General features: G+C 39.0%; 1 protein-coding gene across 1 annotated transcript in view; it reads right to left on the bottom strand.

Annotated features, from left to right (window-relative positions):
- PKHD1 (PKHD1 ciliary IPT domain containing fibrocystin/polyductin) overlaps positions 1-17,433 on the bottom strand; it is a 174,115-nt gene that overhangs the window by 149,575 nt on the left and 7,107 nt on the right. Inside the window, exons 10-29 of the mRNA XM_053460479.1 lie at positions 16,678-16,748; positions 16,302-16,403; positions 15,808-15,897; positions 15,025-15,163; positions 14,778-14,892; positions 13,682-13,957; positions 13,293-13,382; positions 12,398-12,488; positions 11,661-11,791; positions 11,326-11,523; positions 10,928-11,138; positions 10,682-10,820; positions 10,424-10,584; positions 10,016-10,200; positions 9,256-9,378; positions 8,045-8,150; positions 7,322-7,600; positions 6,453-6,577; positions 5,786-5,924; positions 5,054-5,249 (exon numbers count right to left, since the gene is read on the bottom strand). Of these exons, the coding sequence (XP_053316454.1) occupies positions 5,054-5,249; positions 5,786-5,924; positions 6,453-6,577; positions 7,322-7,600; positions 8,045-8,150; positions 9,256-9,378; positions 10,016-10,200; positions 10,424-10,584; positions 10,682-10,820; positions 10,928-11,138; positions 11,326-11,523; positions 11,661-11,791; positions 12,398-12,488; positions 13,293-13,382; positions 13,682-13,957; positions 14,778-14,892; positions 15,025-15,163; positions 15,808-15,897; positions 16,302-16,403; positions 16,678-16,748 (2,967 nt within the window). The remainder of the gene's footprint in view (positions 1-5,053; positions 5,250-5,785; positions 5,925-6,452; positions 6,578-7,321; positions 7,601-8,044; positions 8,151-9,255; positions 9,379-10,015; positions 10,201-10,423; positions 10,585-10,681; positions 10,821-10,927; positions 11,139-11,325; positions 11,524-11,660; positions 11,792-12,397; positions 12,489-13,292; positions 13,383-13,681; positions 13,958-14,777; positions 14,893-15,024; positions 15,164-15,807; positions 15,898-16,301; positions 16,404-16,677; positions 16,749-17,433) is intronic.

The following is a 17,433-nucleotide window of genomic DNA, read 5'->3' as shown; positions in this document are numbered from 1 at the left end:
ATGGAAAACATGAATTCTTTTTCGGGCTGACTTTACCAAACTTTTCTCGAGTGATAATATCTTAAAAAATGATGTCATTTTTTTAGCCGGTCACCTTCCTTTGCGGTTTGGAAAAGTGAATGATCTGGGAAAGTATCGCCCTTGCCAACAGCAACGATGCCGGTGGCTTTCCGCAGGATTGTCCTTTTGTAACAAAGTCAAAGAGGGTTTTCAAAGCTGATTAATTCCACTAATTGTGAATATGTAGTTAGAAAGAATAATTTAAAACATCAAAGTGTCTCAACGGTTAAAGTCAAAAGATAACTATATACAGTATATATATATATATAAAAATCAGATGGACTGTATAAATTATATATATATATATATATATAAATAAATCTATGTATATAGATAAACTGTATAAATTATATATATATATATATATAAATAAATCTACGTATATAGATAGACTGTATAAATTATATATATATATAAATCTAGATATATAGATAAACTGTATAAATTATATATATATATATAAATAAATCTAGATATATAGATAAACTGTATAAATTATATATATATATAAATAAATCTACTTATATACGGTAGATAGACTGTATAAATTATATATATATATATATAAATAAATCTAGATATATAGATAAACTGTATAAATTATATATATATATAAATCTAGATATATAGATAAACTGTATAAATTATATATATATATAAATAAATCTACGTATATAGATAGACTGTATAAATTATATATATATATATATATATATATATATATATATAAATAAATCTAGATATATAGATAGACTGTATAAATTATATATATATATATATATATATATATATATATATATAAATAAATCTAGATATATAGATAGACAGTATAAATTATATATATATATATATATATACCTATATATATATATATATATATATATATTTATTTAACCCTCTGGGGAACACACAGATGTAAAATGCGTTGCATATAATAATAAGTGTAAAGAGTATATTCGTTTTTCAAAAAGCAACATATTTCGACCATTGTAATCCATCACCTAAAAAATAAAACACATTTCATTATTTTTTTACGTGATTTCTGGAAAACGTGTTTTTATTTTTAATGTATAAGTTTTAATGTTTTTTGCTTGTGTTGTGGTCGTGCCTGTCTTTTCCTTAGGATAATGTGATTGTCAGAAAGGCCACAGCACTTGTCTGATTATAATGTAGTTTCAATACAAAATATGTTAATTTAAAAAAAAAGAAAATGAAATATTTATCCAGAAAAAAGAAAGATTTTTTTTGTAGCCACAGAAAAACAGCTGTGGGAATAACGTTGAACATTGGCTTGAGTCGATAAAAATGATATCCGGGTCTTAGTTACTTTGACTTGAAATAAAATAAAGACCGAAAGAATTTTATTACCTACATATATTTCTGTACAATACGTTTCTAAAAACTAGAATGCTTATTTAAGATTTTTTTAAGGAGTATTTTTTAGCAGGGTGCCCACCCAACCTTTCCTTATTTGATAAAACATGTTGCAAAAACATAAGACTGTGTTATAAACCATTGTACAGCGCTGTGGAATATGAGGGCACTATATAAATCAATAAATAATAATAAAGATTTAAAAAAATGAGCAGTTTATCATGTTTCATGTACATGTCAATAAAACATAATAGACGTGATTCAGTAACCCCTGGAAAAACTGGACATTTCATGAAAAAAGAGAATTACTCACTAAAAACAGACTCACTGGTAAGCAATTCCCAGGGCAAAAATCCCCCCCCCCAAAAAAAAATTGATTAGAAAATAATTGCTAACTTTTCAGACGCACAAACTAATTTAGTAAATATGTCTAATAATCTTAGGCCAGTATGTGCTGAATTCACACCTAAACTGCTGTGCACCTGATAACGTCTGAGGAAACTATTGCTGCCACAGCTGAAGCTCATTACAGCCAATTTGGAACAGACAGTAGAGTGAGCACCTATATTTCGCTCATGTTTCTTTTCATAGCTTTTTTTTTACTTTATGTGTGTAATCCCGGCAGGAAAAATACCCAAAGTCAGCAAACTAAAGCAGATTCCTAAATAACATAACGCCAGATACACAATCATCCAATTAAATGTGATTTATTATTATGTCAGAAGAAGTTACTTAGCTTCGGTTACTTTAACAACGTGGGGGAAGCCCGTGTCAGCATCAGCCAACACTCACTACCGAGAGTACAGAACGGCTGGTCAAGGCCCCTGGGAATCAGCGTAGCTAAATGGACAGGGAGCATGTATGTGTGTGGGTTAGTGCATGCTCAGGGCATGTCCGTGTTTTGATTGGGGCATGTTAATTGAGGGGTGGGAGACCCTAGGTGATATAAGGTGCCCTCTGGGTGACCCCGGTCACTGTCCTTTTTTACAGACACGGCCAACAGTCTTACCTGCTTCCCACCCTCCCTCCCTATCAGTGGCGACTCTAGAAACAATATATAGGGGGGGCACAAAAGATACCACAGTCAAAACTGGGGGGGCATTAATAATTTCCACCATTAAATCATACCACTGAAAAAAACTATATATATATATATATATATATATATATATATATATATATATATATATATAAAATATTCCCAAAAGTAATGATACTTTTGTTATTGGCCTAACATAATACTTCAACATGGGAAGCCTGAAGCCACAAATAAATAACACAATACCTTAACTTTTCCACTAAATGATTTCTGGGCCTTGAAAATGTTGTCCCCTGAAGTCACTACAAATTCAGGAGGGCATTTTATCTCTGGATAAAACTCTGCCATACCGCCACCTAGACAAACACACCAGGACAGGCTCTGCCACACCAACTACCAAACACACACACCAGGACAGGCTCGGCCACACCAACATCCAGACACATGCACCTGGAATGCATATGGCAAACTGGGGGCAAAGGCAAACTCTGTCCCCAGTTTCCCATAGGCATCTTTGTCACTAAACATGGGACCATGGTAAGTTATTTACTGACAAAGATGCCTATGGGAAACTGGGGACAGAGTTTGCCTTTGCCCCAGTTTCCCATAGGCATCTTTGTCACTAAACATGGGACCAAAGATGCCTATGGGAAACTGGGGACAGTGTTTTCCTTTGCCCCCAGTTTCCCATAGGCATCTTTGTCACTAAACATGGGACCATGGTAAGCTATTTACTGACAAAAATGCCTATGGGAAACTGGGGACAGAGTGTACCTTTGCCCCCAGTTTCCCATAGGCATCTTTGTCACTAAACATGGGACCATGGTAAGCTATTTACTGACAAAGATGCCTATGGGAAACTGGGGAGAGTTTGCCTTTGCCCCCAGTTTCCCATAGGCATCTTTGCCACTATACATGTAATCAAAGATGCCTATGGGAAACTGGGGACAGTGTTTTCCTTTGCCCCCAGTTTCCCATAGGCATCTTTGTCACTAAACATGGGACCATGGTAAGCTATTTACTGACAAAGATGCCTATGGGAAACTGGGGAGAGTTTGCCTTTGCCCCCAGTTTCCTATAGGCATCTTTGTCACTAAACATGGGACCATGGGGAGCTATTTAGTGACAAAGATGCCTATGGGAAACTGGGGACAGAGTTTGCCTTTGCCCCCAGTTTCCCATAGGCATCTCTGTCACTAAACATGGGACCATGGGGAGCTATTTAGTGACAAAGATGCCTATAGGAAACCGGGGACAGAGTTTCTCACCAGTTTCCCATAGCCATCTTTGTCCCAGCCTCCCACTGCCAACCATGCCCCCAGTTTGTCAACTTACCTGACTGAAGACACGCGGCCTGACAGTGGACTCTGCTGAATTCCAGCTGCCAACTTTCTCCACCCACTTCACTGAACGGGGCTGGCACCGCCCCTACAAAGGTAATTGAGCCGTTCTGACGCCGCCCACGAATGTTATTGAGCGGCACCGGCTGACTCAATTCAATTTCAAATCGACAGGGGCGGCATTTTAAGAATCCACCCCTGTCGATCCGAAATAGAATTGAGTCAGCTGACCAGCGCGGCTCAATAACCTTCGTGGGTGATGACAGCCCCGCGTTCAGTGAGGTGCACTGTCCCGGATTGAATCCGGGACATCTGGTTCCAAATTCGGCGGGGGGGCAACAGGGGGGGCAAGGAATAACCTAGGGGGGGCAATTGCCCCCCCTTGCCCCCCTGTAGCGACGCCACTGCTCCCTATTGTTTGTGTACTAACTTCTTTCTTTTGTCACAGCTGGCGGTTTGTGTGTCCTTGCCGGTCTGGTTTTGGTAAGTGATGGAGTTTGGATGCTGGTAATGGAAGGCTCAATCCTCCCCTAACCTCTGGTGTTTTATTGGACGTGCCCACCGAGCTTGTTGGACGGCTGGTGGTTAGCATTGGTGGTGGGACAGCGAAAGGTAGCTGTCAATTTGGTTTGGACGAGGGGGGAGGTGAGTACCTGTGGTCTGGATTGTGCAGTGTGAGAGGCCGGCAAGGACGAGGTTAATTCGGTTCCTGTGTTGGTTATGTTTTGAATATGTTACGGTAATGTGTTATGTATATTTGTATATTTGTATATTTGTATTTATTGGTTATTGTATATTATTCTTATTGGTTTATGGTGTTTTGGGCCAACACAGTGTTTTATGGTTTTATAATAAAATTGTGCTGTGGCCTGCTTTATCCAATTTCGGTCTCCGTGTCGTTATTTGGTGGGTTAAACTGGTATGGGGTTACAATGCACGATACACACTACCTACATACACGAACACGCAGTCGGATGCTCCAGGAGCGCTTCCAATCTGTACCTGCGCCACAGATCCTTTTATACTCTCTATAGAAGGTGGTGGTGGTGGCATCTAAATGTACAGAGGTCCAAGATCCCACCAAGCCAAATACTATGTCAGCACCACGATGTCCGTGTGCCAAGAAACCAGAAAAGCAAGGAGAAAGGTAAGAAAGTAACACCAAGGAGAAAGAACGGCTACATGGACACTAAAGACCCATAGAAAAAACAACAACTCCCATCAGAACGTGGACACATACCCAGTGCTTTTGATAACTATTCCATGAATTGTGACAGTAACGTTGTAGACGCCGGTGGGTAAGATAGGCAGCGTCACTTCCACCCCATGGGGTGTCATGCCTTTTATCTCAGCAACGCTGTTGTGAACCATGACTTTTACGTCCCAGTTCGCCTCGGGGTCAAAGGATGACATGGTAATGAGAAGTTCCTGGTCACCTTGATGAAGAATACAGCAGAGCAACGAGAATATAAATTAAATACACCGGACGTAAGAGGAAAAAGCTAATGCAACAATATTCCGATAATAATAAAACCAATTATTTTATTTTATTTTTAATTTTTTAGGTGTTGTTCTACCTAAGCCTCTGGATTAAACACTTTGAGAACGAAATGCAGTATTTTAAACATTCCAAAGTACAGCTAACCCCCCAAACCCTTCCCAGAAATAATTATTTAATCCATGTAAAAATTCCAGGAACACTTAATTGTCATGTGACAAAAAAAAGCAGGTGTTGATAGGTTGTTTGTCTAAGTGAATCAACACCCATAATTCATAGTGATGCGCCTGCCTCCGACACACACACACACTCTAACACTTTATATCGACAGAAGGTCCTCAAGCCTTGGACTCAACGGACAACCTCAGCTGAATAACGTTAAGAGTTGGGGAAGTTCCCACCGTACTTATTCAGGGACTCGTACAAGACGTGACGGCTAAAATGTATTTATTGTATCAGAAACAGACATAATACCTGCAGGGCTGCTTGCGTTGGGATTCAGGGATAATATCGCGGGGTTTAAAGAAGGGTCGTATTTAAAGGCTCCCGGGAACGAGACCCACTGCTCTCCGAGCTTCATGTTTATGTCCACGTCAGAGCTCGCGTCAGGATCCTACGCAACAGGACGCAGAAATTCTGTTTAGTCGAGGGAAAATAGTCTTCATGGGTTAAACTAAATTAAAAAAATAAACCTCTTTAGTCGGGTCAGATAAGTAAAAACCTCACTTTAACCCCTTCAGTCCCGGGGGTTGTCATAACCGAAGGACCAAAATATTTTTTTGTCACGTTTTACCATATGTTTGTTAAACTAATGAATCCTCTTTTTCCAGATTTGATGTATCCACGCAAATTATACAACATTTTGTTCAGGAGAAGTAGGTCTCTTCTTTTAAAATCGTACAAATGCAAAAAAACATATAATAAAACAAAAACTATAGTAAATTAGGAAAAAATCCTATGTTTGCTTTCTTAAATTTTCTCTAGGTGCCGCAGCTGAACAATTCATGGCTGCGAGCGGATGCGATTATTTTATTGCCTTTACAAATGAGCTTCCCCTTCCACACCAGCTTCCAAGGCCTCAGATTATATATATATATATATATATATATATATATATATATAACTCTACACACGTATTTACCTGAGGTGGTGAGGTACACACAATTGTGCCCGAGTTACTTGAATTGAGGGGGCATCGTCGAGATCCAAAATACACCAGCACCGATTTACCAAACCCAATACCTCTTAGTCGCACCAACTGTCCTCCTGCACAGAAGTCATTGAAAGATGATTTTATGGGGTGTCAAGTTTGTGCATTTATAATATTTTAACTCCCCCAATTATTTACTGAAAAACACCATCGTTTAAAAGTTTGGGGTCACTGAGCTGTTTTCATGTAAAACAAGGACATTTTTTGGCAAAAGGGTTTCTAACAATCAATTAGCCTTTTAAACTTAAACTTGGATCAGCGAACACAACGTGCCATCGGAACACAGGAGTGATGAGAGTGATAAAGGAGTGATGGGAGTGATAAAGGGCCTCTGTGCACCTATGAAAAGATTCCATTAAAAATCAGCCGTTTCCAGCTACAATAGTCATTTACAGCATTAACCCCGTCTGCGCTGGATTTCTGATCCATTTCATGTTATTTTAATGGACAAAATCTGCTTTTCTTTCAAAAACAAAGAAATTTCCAAGTGACCCCAAACTTTTGATAGCGTATAAATAAGACTTTTTTTTTTTACATGGTTAAAATTCATTAAAAAGAATTTTCAAGAAGAAGGCGAATCTAATGGTTGAAATATTTCAAATGTAATCTAAGAACTTTACAACAATTTGAGTGATATAGATTGTGAGCTCTGGGTCTCTTATTCTTCTGTTATGGCCAATTAAGTCATTTGTCCATTTTATAGTAATTGTTAATTTTCACTTTCCATATTGTGATAGTGTTATCAACTTTTAGAGAGAAAGCAAAATGCTTTGTGACTGCAGAAAGATGTTTAGACTCACCCGTTTGTGGACCTGATGAAGGAGTAACAAGTAAAAGGCTGGGTGCCACTTGAAGCAAGAGGTGGGTGCCGGTAGAATTGGCTGCGAAACCATAGGGTTTGACTTGAACTTTAACCCTATGCTGTCCCAGGGGTAGGGATGTTTCCACGCAGCATATGATCTGTGATCTTGTTGCATTCATAACTTTACATATTATCTGGTTGATCTCTATGGTCAGGTCTTCGATCTTTTCACTATAACCAGATCCAGTAATACTGACCTGCCTTTCACACCCACTGCCTTAAAACAAAATGTGAATTCATAGCGTCAGTGAGTTATTGTTTATATACGGTAATAGCAAGTGTGGGTGATTTAACATAAAAAAAAATATATATGTTATTAAATATTTTCCTACATTGAACAAAGAGTTCATTTTCTTTAATCATCAGCATCACGTGTTTTGTGAATTTAAGGTGAGGACATGAGGAGTGGCGAAAGCGCACCATTCAAAGTGGTTGGAACTGTTGCATGTGTTATGTGAGTTATTTTAAACGTATACAAAACTCGTTTGAGCTATGGAAACTCATGGGTCCCCCCTAAAGAGTTACTTTTCACCCTTTTTTGTTGAGAGCATCAGGGTCACCCTTAGGCAGGGGCAAGGGAGAACATTCAATAAACCCCAGCGTTTTCTATGAAGCTTCGTGGATCAGACTCAACGTTCGTATTATTATTGTTAGGTAATACCTTCAGTGTACTGAATATCCATCACCAGCGATGTCACTTCGGGAAGATGCTGAAAGGAACAGCGCCCCGAGCAGCCGGCTGGAATGTCATTCACGTGGACAGCGACCTACGGATAGTAATATAAAAATGCGTGTCCACTCTGCAATTGGATGGATGGATGGATATAGAGTGCAAGCTGTTCAAGGTCATAACTCGCTGGATGAGATCACAGGATGATTTTAATGTTTAAAAAAGGTCCTTAGATAACATGGTTTAGACTGTGGAATGCCGGTATGGACAGTGAACACTTGGACACCATGGGCTCCATTCAATGGCCCGTCTAAAATCCAGACTTTTGCTGAAAATGAGGACTGCACCTGAAAATTGTACATAAAGTACCTAAATACACCTGCACACAGATCTCACAATCGCAGCCCAGCATGCGCTGATTCCATATCTATACCACTGCGTGTCGGATAAAATCAAAGGAAAACTCTTTATTGCTGTTCATGTAGGTCGTCGGCTCCAGGCTCTGACCGCCCCGGTGAGCCGGTTTACAATAACCCCTCTCATTACCACTCTGGCATCCAGTGTAATAATGTAGCATGTAGTCCGCTGTGATAAACGTCGCAGCATTGTATCTACGTAAAATGTAAAATTATAGACATATACAGCAGATGGCCACACACCTATCTCACTGCCACAAATGAAGCTCATTACAACCAATGTAATATAGTCAGTAGTAGTACTTTTATGTTTGCTGATGGTTGTTTTCTTTTGCATTATTGGTTGATTGGGTGGTTTATTTTCAAGAACACCCTTCGCCTGCCAAAAACAGAAACACACACAGAAAATCCTGGTTTTCTTGAAGTTCATATCCTAACCCATTGCGTGCAGGTTTCTATAAGTTAACATGCGGGGCAATTTACAATGTCACCATGTAAAGTTCTTTCCTGCTGGAGATACTTCACTTATGTTTAATTTGATTTTCTAGCAGAGACGGCCACCAGCATGATGCCAGTCACGGGGAGCTGTAGGATCATAAACAGAGAACACAGACCAGAAGCTTTTTAAGAAGGCTCTACCATCCACCCTTGGTACTCAAGAAAAATTATATTACTCTCCTGACTTAATGCAGATCAGACGGGTTATAAAATGTTAGTGGTTCATATCTTAAAAAGAATAAATTTAAAACCATTCAAAGAGAAAAGCTATGTTATTGTGTAACCTACCTGGGGTAGCGTGTTAGCCGTGGCCAGCATGTCTCCAAGTATGGGCCATATAAAAACTCCCCCATCATAAATAACTTGGGTTCTGATCGAGGGCTCCACACCAGTGAGACTTTCAGGATACACCTGAAAAGATATTGTATGGCTCAGTAAGAAAATTACAGTCAACCTATAAGTTAGTGGGCCACAGAATTTCCAAAACAATAATATATTGTCTATTCTTAAAATATCAATCCAGCCCTATTTTAATCTCTATTTTCCTAAAGTTTTTAGAGTTTGAAAATGAAAGTTCTGCCTCATTTTCCTCCTCCTCCAGCTGCCTCTGCTGAAAGCAGGAAGCATACTTAAGTATGCTTTCTGCACATGCTCTGTAGAACCCCTACTGATGTCAATGGGAGTAGCTGCAGTCAATTCCATGTATATTAGCTGAACATTGATGTTCGACATCCACTTGGCAGTAGCTACACCCAATCATGTTAATGGGAGCACCCCATTGGCTTAAACAGAGGTCCTACAGGCCATTTGCAGTAAGTGTACTTAAATATGCTTCTTGATTACACTTTTCTGAGGCAACAGGGCAGGAGAGAAATAATACAGAGATCTACAGAAAGATACAGAGATCTTATTTTCTAATGCATTGGAGTCTATGCAAAATATAATCCAATATGCATTCAACAAAAAAAACTATTTTCTAGGATAGAATTTTCCATCAATTGTGAGATACTCTCTAAAATATATAAGATTCTTGGCATTAGAATCTTACAGTGAAGAGGTTGGGTAGGTCCCCGGTTCTGCTAGTCCACGATAACGTCCAGATGGCGTGGAAACATGTGTCCAGGTCCTTGGTGACAGTAAAATCGCTTGTATTGATATAAGGAGAAGTGTAATTGTCTGAATTGTCTATCAATAGCCTTCTGAGACGGGAAGGAGATATGTCCACAGGTATACCTATATAAAAAGCAGTTAAACAGAAATCATAATTAGCCAGCTGGGATGGTCAGCCACCGGGCATGCCAAATCCACAAAATATTCCAAGATGGCACAGTTTTGCTCACATTTAGACATATAGAGACATCTAGGTCTCATCTTATATCACCCCATTAGGGAAGTTCTCCCTTTCGTTAATTTACTAAACACAGCTAAGTTGATTCTGTATTTCGATTTAGCTTACCTTTTATGACCACGTCTGACACGTGGACTGAGAATGTTCCTCCGATTGGCGGGCTGGCTGATTGTAGCCTTTGGACGGTTAAAACAATAGTCCCATCTCCATATCTCATTGACTGTGTGAGCTGATCGCTTCTTCCCGACCCCGCCACGGTGGAACCATTACTGTGTTGAACAAAAGACCAACAGCATGACATTTTCTCAGATATTAAAGATGTGAGCACAGACTAAATCTGTAAAAAAAAAAACACGGGAACCGTACCAGAGTTCTATTAGAGGAAGACCGATGCCACAATTCCCAGCCAATGAAGTCAAGCTGTACGTTGGGTATTTCCCAGCGATAAAAATGGCGTCTAGAAAATGTCCACCAGGTTGGGCTGGCTCTGGATCCACTTGAAAAACTGTACAAGAACAGAATAATGTTTTCTCTAGAGCTCTTTTATATGTTTTCTCATCAATGTCATACCACAACTTTGCATGTTGTCAATGAAATTAGCGGGGCAGATACCTTCCGTGCTTCTGTTTGTCACCATAACGTCATCGACGTAAAACCAACTCTCGTCTTCTCCGTTTTCCGCATACGCCAGAGCAATCTGATCCACCAACACCGCCGACTCCGTGTGTACGTCTTTCAGCGATCCCGAACTTTTTAGACAATCCCACAAATCGACGCAGCCAAATTTCCACCTGAACAAGCGTCTCATTATCAACAGAGGAAACTTATGTATCAGAAAATGTTTGGTCAAAATAATACATCAAAACACAAGATATATATTTATATATATATATATATATATTATTTCTTATATTATAGAACAGACCTAAAATTTGCTTTTTTTAACCATTTAGTTTTTTAGCTGTAGCTATCTCTCTACTGGTATAGAAAATTCCAAATTTAAGTTGGACGCATAAGAAACAACGAAAAGTAGACTTTTGGTTCGCGTACCGGGCTCCTGAATAAGGTTTAACGTACCTCTCTGTGTTTCTCATATCAAATCCTGATTCACATGAATTGTTTTTCTTTATTGTGTTTAGAAAGGTATTATTGTACGAAAACGAGACCACCAGAGTGATCTCCGCATAGCCTTTGTATGCAAAGCACAACTAAGAAAAAGAAAGAAAAAAAGAAATAGTTTTTATTTTCTTAGACTTGTATATATATATGTGTGTGTTCAAATGCTGGTATTTATACATTTTTATATTGATTATACACCCAATCATCTCAAACTGCGCATACTCACGTGACTGTATTTATTTAACGTATAGACTGTTGAGTGAGACCCATTAAAAAGATACGTTGGCATGAAAGTGCTGGCTCTGCCACAGTGCGGTTCTGTCCATTTGCCGCGATCTCCTCCTAGTCCAGCCGAGCCTGAAAGACAAGCGACCGCTAATCCTGAAACAAAGCGATACGGCTAACAGTCGCCCCATCTCATCAGCTTGCCGAGACTACCATGCGAGGTCTCCTGAGGTTCTCATGGAATTTCCAGGAGATCAGTAGTTGGCGCTCTAAACAAACAATGCCTACGGAAGCGCTTTGTAAGTACATATGATGAATGATGACTGCGCTGTCTATCTAGAATCAAGGATATTAAAGAATCCTTCTTACTAGTCATTTAGAGCCCATTGTCATCATCTAAGGGATAGTGACAAAGTGTATTTAACTGTCTGGGCAAAAGGAGATGGATCTTCTGATGATATAGATAGTGATGGTAGAAAAAACTATTGCCCCCTCTAATCTGTCCCTTTTCAATTACCCTTTTGGATAGCTTTATGCACATCCCAAGCTCTCTTAAACCCCTTTACCACATCTACATTACTTCCACCGAAGATATATTCTACATATCTACTACCCCTTCTGTAGAGCAGAATGTTCTCATGTTACCCTTCGGTATTCTGCCCAATAACATTATGTTACGGCTTCCTCTTAACATGCTTGCCTCTAGGATTGTGTTCATAGCATGATATTGCATGTTACCTTCTTCAAATCCATTGTGTAGAAATATATCTGCGGAGGAGTCCTCTCGGGCGCAATGGACAGAAAGCATGTCCTCCAAGGCAGCTTGGATCTAGAGGAAAGGAGAACCGTCTCGGAATCATATGGCCATGTTTGAACAAGGAGAATCAAACTTAACATCCCAGAGTCTAGGAGATTTTAACAATTTTAACATCGGAATGAAGTCATCTGTATTCAAGCAGGGATTTCAGCTGTGATTTGCCAGTAGGAAAAATACCAACTTGGAGGCTCTGATATCATTAATACAGAGTAAAATATAAAGGAGTTGGCTCCAGATTATGTATTTGGGCATCTGCCTGAGAGATAAGGGCAAGCATAATCATATTTAAACGTTATAACACCACTGGTTCAACAACATGGGCTGTAATGAGCTTCAGCTGTGGCAGTAACCTTAGCCAACATCATTAAAAGTCATCTTCTGATCTCACCGGACATGGAATCGGCACACATTGTGCTGTGATTATCAGCAACACCTGCCAGTTGTGTGAATGTGAGCGGTTAGGGATCATGTGAGCGGTTAGGGATCATTTTCTGGATTTGTGCCGTGGGAGTTGGATTTTAATTATTGATCAAGCTCTTGGTGTCTCTGTTAAGCAAAGCATTCTGGAAATTATTGCACAATTATCATAAAACCACATATTCTATAAAAAGGGCAAACAATTGCATGACCCATGCTTAATATTTGAGTGGTACTGTAACTAAATATTTTGTTCTAGAACGCTGTAGGAGTATCAGGAACAAAGTCAATGAATTCCGCAAGGTTAGTGGCCTTAATTATGGGGTTTGATCTTGTTGTGAACGTTCCAACCCAAGAGTAATCAGACTTTGAGACTGTGTTACAGGCTTCTGTACTCACTTGGTCGGATGTAGCGTTGACCGGGACGGGATTACTAGACGCATCGCCCCAACAAAACCGGATCTGTCCTTCTCCAGAAACAGTCAGAATCTGGGGAAAGAACGCAATTAATTGTGTGCTAAAACGATCAGGCTAGGAGAACGTGGCGAGGAACTCTAATATAACGCGAAATAGGCTGTCCAGGTTTCACGTCTCCATCTGTCACACCTGAACATAATATTCTTCATGGTAATCTCGATAGTCTGCATACACAATGGTGTACTAAGCTAAGTTTTTATGTTGTTTGTTACGGTCGTTTTCCATCAAGCACTGGAAAGCTCAATTGATATTTTGTAGAGGTAAAGCATCAGCTTTTGACCTGCGGGGGACATCTTACTGAGGCTCCTCACCTGGATATCTGGAAGCTGGGATGATTTTGCCACTATTTGGTGTTTTTCTCTCTTGTAGCTATTCACTATATCTGGGTTTAACCAGGTATTGTGGATCTGCGCCCCTATCGTCATGTCGTACCGTGGTCCTCTTCCACGCTGTACCATTTCCATGTAATATTTCTTTCCTTCCACAAGTTCAATTTTAGGAGATTTCTGTTGCCACCAGAAACCCCAGTTCAGCTCCCAGTGTTCAGACCAAGCGGAAATGCCATCTGGGATGGAAGCTATCTGGACCTGCAAGAAAACACCAATTGGGAGAAAAATAATATCCTTGATGAGTTTCTATATTATATATAAAAAAAGATCTAGTGTTTAACCCCTTAAGGACAATGGGCGGACCCTAAACCCATTGAAAACAATGTATTTTGTCATTAAAGGGTTAAACTTGTGCATCGACATGGGAATTGTTACAGGTGAAATGCGTCAGGTGGTATAATACGCCACAATGGGGTTCTGACGCATCTGCTGAGTTTATTAAGCACCTCAAAGGGGTGTTATTACTCCATATGTCCCTTTTATGCTTATTTAATTTGTTTCAGCTTTTGTTTATAGTTTTTAAAATATTTTTGGGTTCCCTTTTTCAGAGTTTTCTAAGGTTTTTTTTTTATTGTTTTATTATTTTATTATGGTCTATGAATGCTAAATACCATGCAGATGACTATTCCCCTTTGTTTGAATGGATTACTTGTAAAATATATTTCTTATATGACAATTTTATTTTGTAAAATATATTTTGTTTTATATAAAAAAGGCCTTTTGTTTTAAGACTACCAGGTGTCAGACTACTACAAACCAAAAAAAAAACTAAAGGTGTTACTACCAGGTAACAAGAGTCACGTACGAGATGCCAAAAAATTTGAGAAAATCCCTATGTTTGAATATCACCGACAAAATATTATCCAGGAAAACGAAAAGTAAAAAAAAAAAGACCAAACCAAAGATAATTTAAAATAGTTATTTTTATTTTGTTATTTAGATTTAAAATGTTATAGTTTTATTGTTTTCTTTAAAGATAACAGTATAGTTTGCATGTAATTTAGCGAACGCTCTATACCTTGTTTCCTGCGTCCTCTGATTGGCTAAAGTACAGTTGCGCCGCATTATCCGCCTGGATCCAGAACGTATAGTTGTTTGTTTCCGGTGCCACAAAGAAGCCACTCAGTTTTGCTCTGTGTATAAATATTCATATTAAGATATATATATATATATATATATATATATATATATATAGTGATTTCTAACAATCTCCAAGCTTGAAAAAGAGCAGTTAAGGAGTCAGAAAAAATAGTTCCAATCATCACCTAAAATCCTGATCTAATTCTAGATTGATTCCCACCAGAGAGCTGGCGTTGGCCGTTAACAGACTTTTGTGAGCAATTTTGTCTGGAAAGGGCATTTCCCTCGATCGATTCCACATTTCAAACAGCAGTCCTCGATTACCTGAGATTAAAGGAGAAAAACAGATAACTTATCAAATTATTAACTGCTTGGGTTCTAGATCACCTGTGTGAGTTCTACCGAAGCCCCTGGTATTAAAATACCAACTTTCTCTGCTTTCAGTCCCTTTCCTTTTCCAAAAGTTTATTTCCTTCTCCTTTGTCCTTTTATCCCCCCCTTTCTATTTCCTTTTTCTGTGCCTCTAGCTCCAATAATATTTTCAGCTCTTCTTTTAGATTTCCCTGGGTTTTTTTTTTTTCTAATTTTTCAGTTTTCAAGTTTATTTCCGAACTTCCCCATCAATTTCTCTCCTTTCTTTCTTTTGTTCATTCGTTCGTTCATTCGTTCATTCTTTCGTTCATTCTTTCGTTCTAGCCCTCGGCCAGCAAAAGCGGCACCCAGAGGAAATTGTTGAATGCTATGGTCTTTATAAACTGATATTGAAGACCCCAAACCATGGTATCTTCTGTCAGCCTGAAGGCCTTTAACCCAAACCCATGAAGGCACTAGGAATAGAGACTTGTATAAAATAATTTATATAATGTAGGGGATAAAATATTCTTTTTGACATGAAAAAATTCTTCTAATTTCTTCAATACTTTCTAGGTTCATTAAAAAATAATTTTAAACGTAATATAACTCGGTACCTGGATGCGGAGACTTCTGGCTTCCAGTCTTGGGTCCAGTTGTGCAAGTTATGCTTTTTGGTGACAAATCTTTAATCTCGCATGGTTCACCTAAGGACAAATTGGAAGTGAAAACACGTCCGTAGATATCAATGTCCCCAAAAATTCATAAAATATCAGATGGTTCTTTCTGGCGTACCTGATGGATTTCCTACCTAGTGGCTCGACACCCCAGGAGGGGAAAGGGGTGAAGCCTAAACCCACTCCCGCCAACCAACAGAACAATGACAGGCTACCAAGGCTCAGAACGGGTCCCCCCGTATCCAAATGGGGCCTCTGGCCCCAAGTGCCCCTACTTACAGCTCTGCAAATTGGGCCTTATCGCCTTAAATGAGCGTTGGAGGGCATTGTTGTTGTAGAGTCCAGAATCCCCTAGCGTACCTTTCTGGACACCAAGGCCCAACTTATATAGTATTTATAAGTATGTCATTAAGCCGTCAGTAACTCTCCATTACCTGCCACGCTGACCTTAGCCGGGCGCTCAAAATAATTGCCAAAGATAGTAATATCTGTTCCTCCTGCAAGACTTCCCAAATCCGGGGTTACTGAAAGTATTTCTACAATAGGACAGATACTCAAGGTGAATATTACACATTTATATATAGTATATTGCATAATGATCACAGAGCCATAATTCAACCACAATTAAAAGGCTACTACCTGGACACATGTTACGTGTTCTACGATTAGAATGTCCCAGCACAATTATGAGATATTTGGAATCGGCCCGACTATAGAACAATATATACCCAGATGAACAGCGACATTTAAACCTAAATTATTATGCTAAGAGGCTACAAACACCATTGAAAAATTACAAAGAAGGCATACCTGAGTGTGTCTGAAACATGAATAATTCATGCTTTGCACTTATAAGCCAGGAGTCTTTGCTTACTGTAGACCTAAAAAACAACGGGGGTTAGGGGCGGCCGTGAAGACCCTCGTCATCATGTCATGCCACCGGACATTTCATATGGGCATAGAGGGCATTTTTCTAATAGCAGTGACCTATTCATACCAATTTATGTAACCAAGACATTTAAAAGAAGAATACATTTTATTTACACAACTAAATATTATAACCCATTTCCTGCTGTTTCTATACACATTATCGGGGCTTTTAGGGCTGTAGAACCCCGCGATACCCTCATACCCAGCAAATAGAGTATAGAGGGGCATCAGAGGAGGAAAGAACAAAGAGATGTGGGTACTAAAGAGGGGCTTTCACTCCTAAACAGGGTCAGAGCGATGATAACTCATTCTTATTGATATTAAGGGGTGGGCTTCATGAGTCTTCAGTAGCAGTTGCCTTACAAAAAATGACTGCAGTTTTTCTGAAGTAATACTGCAGTTTTTTGGACATGAAAAAACTGCAATACTGCACATTTACTGCAGTTTTACTGCATTTGTACTTCACTGTACTGCAGTTTTACTGCACTTTTTTTTTATATTGCAAACCTACAGTTGTAATTCAATTTACTGCAGCTTTATTGCAGTTGTACTTCCGTACAAAAATAACTGCAGTACAACTGCAGTACAGTGAAGGACAAATGCAGTAAAACTGCAGTAAATATGCAGTAATACTGC

Source organism: Spea bombifrons, chromosome 3, assembly GCF_027358695.1.
Source record: "Spea bombifrons isolate aSpeBom1 chromosome 3, aSpeBom1.2.pri, whole genome shotgun sequence".
Lineage (NCBI taxonomy): Eukaryota > Metazoa > Chordata > Amphibia > Anura > Pelobatidae > Spea > Spea bombifrons.
Note: the sequence above shows the minus strand (reverse complement) of the source record. Positions and strands in the feature narration are given on the sequence as shown.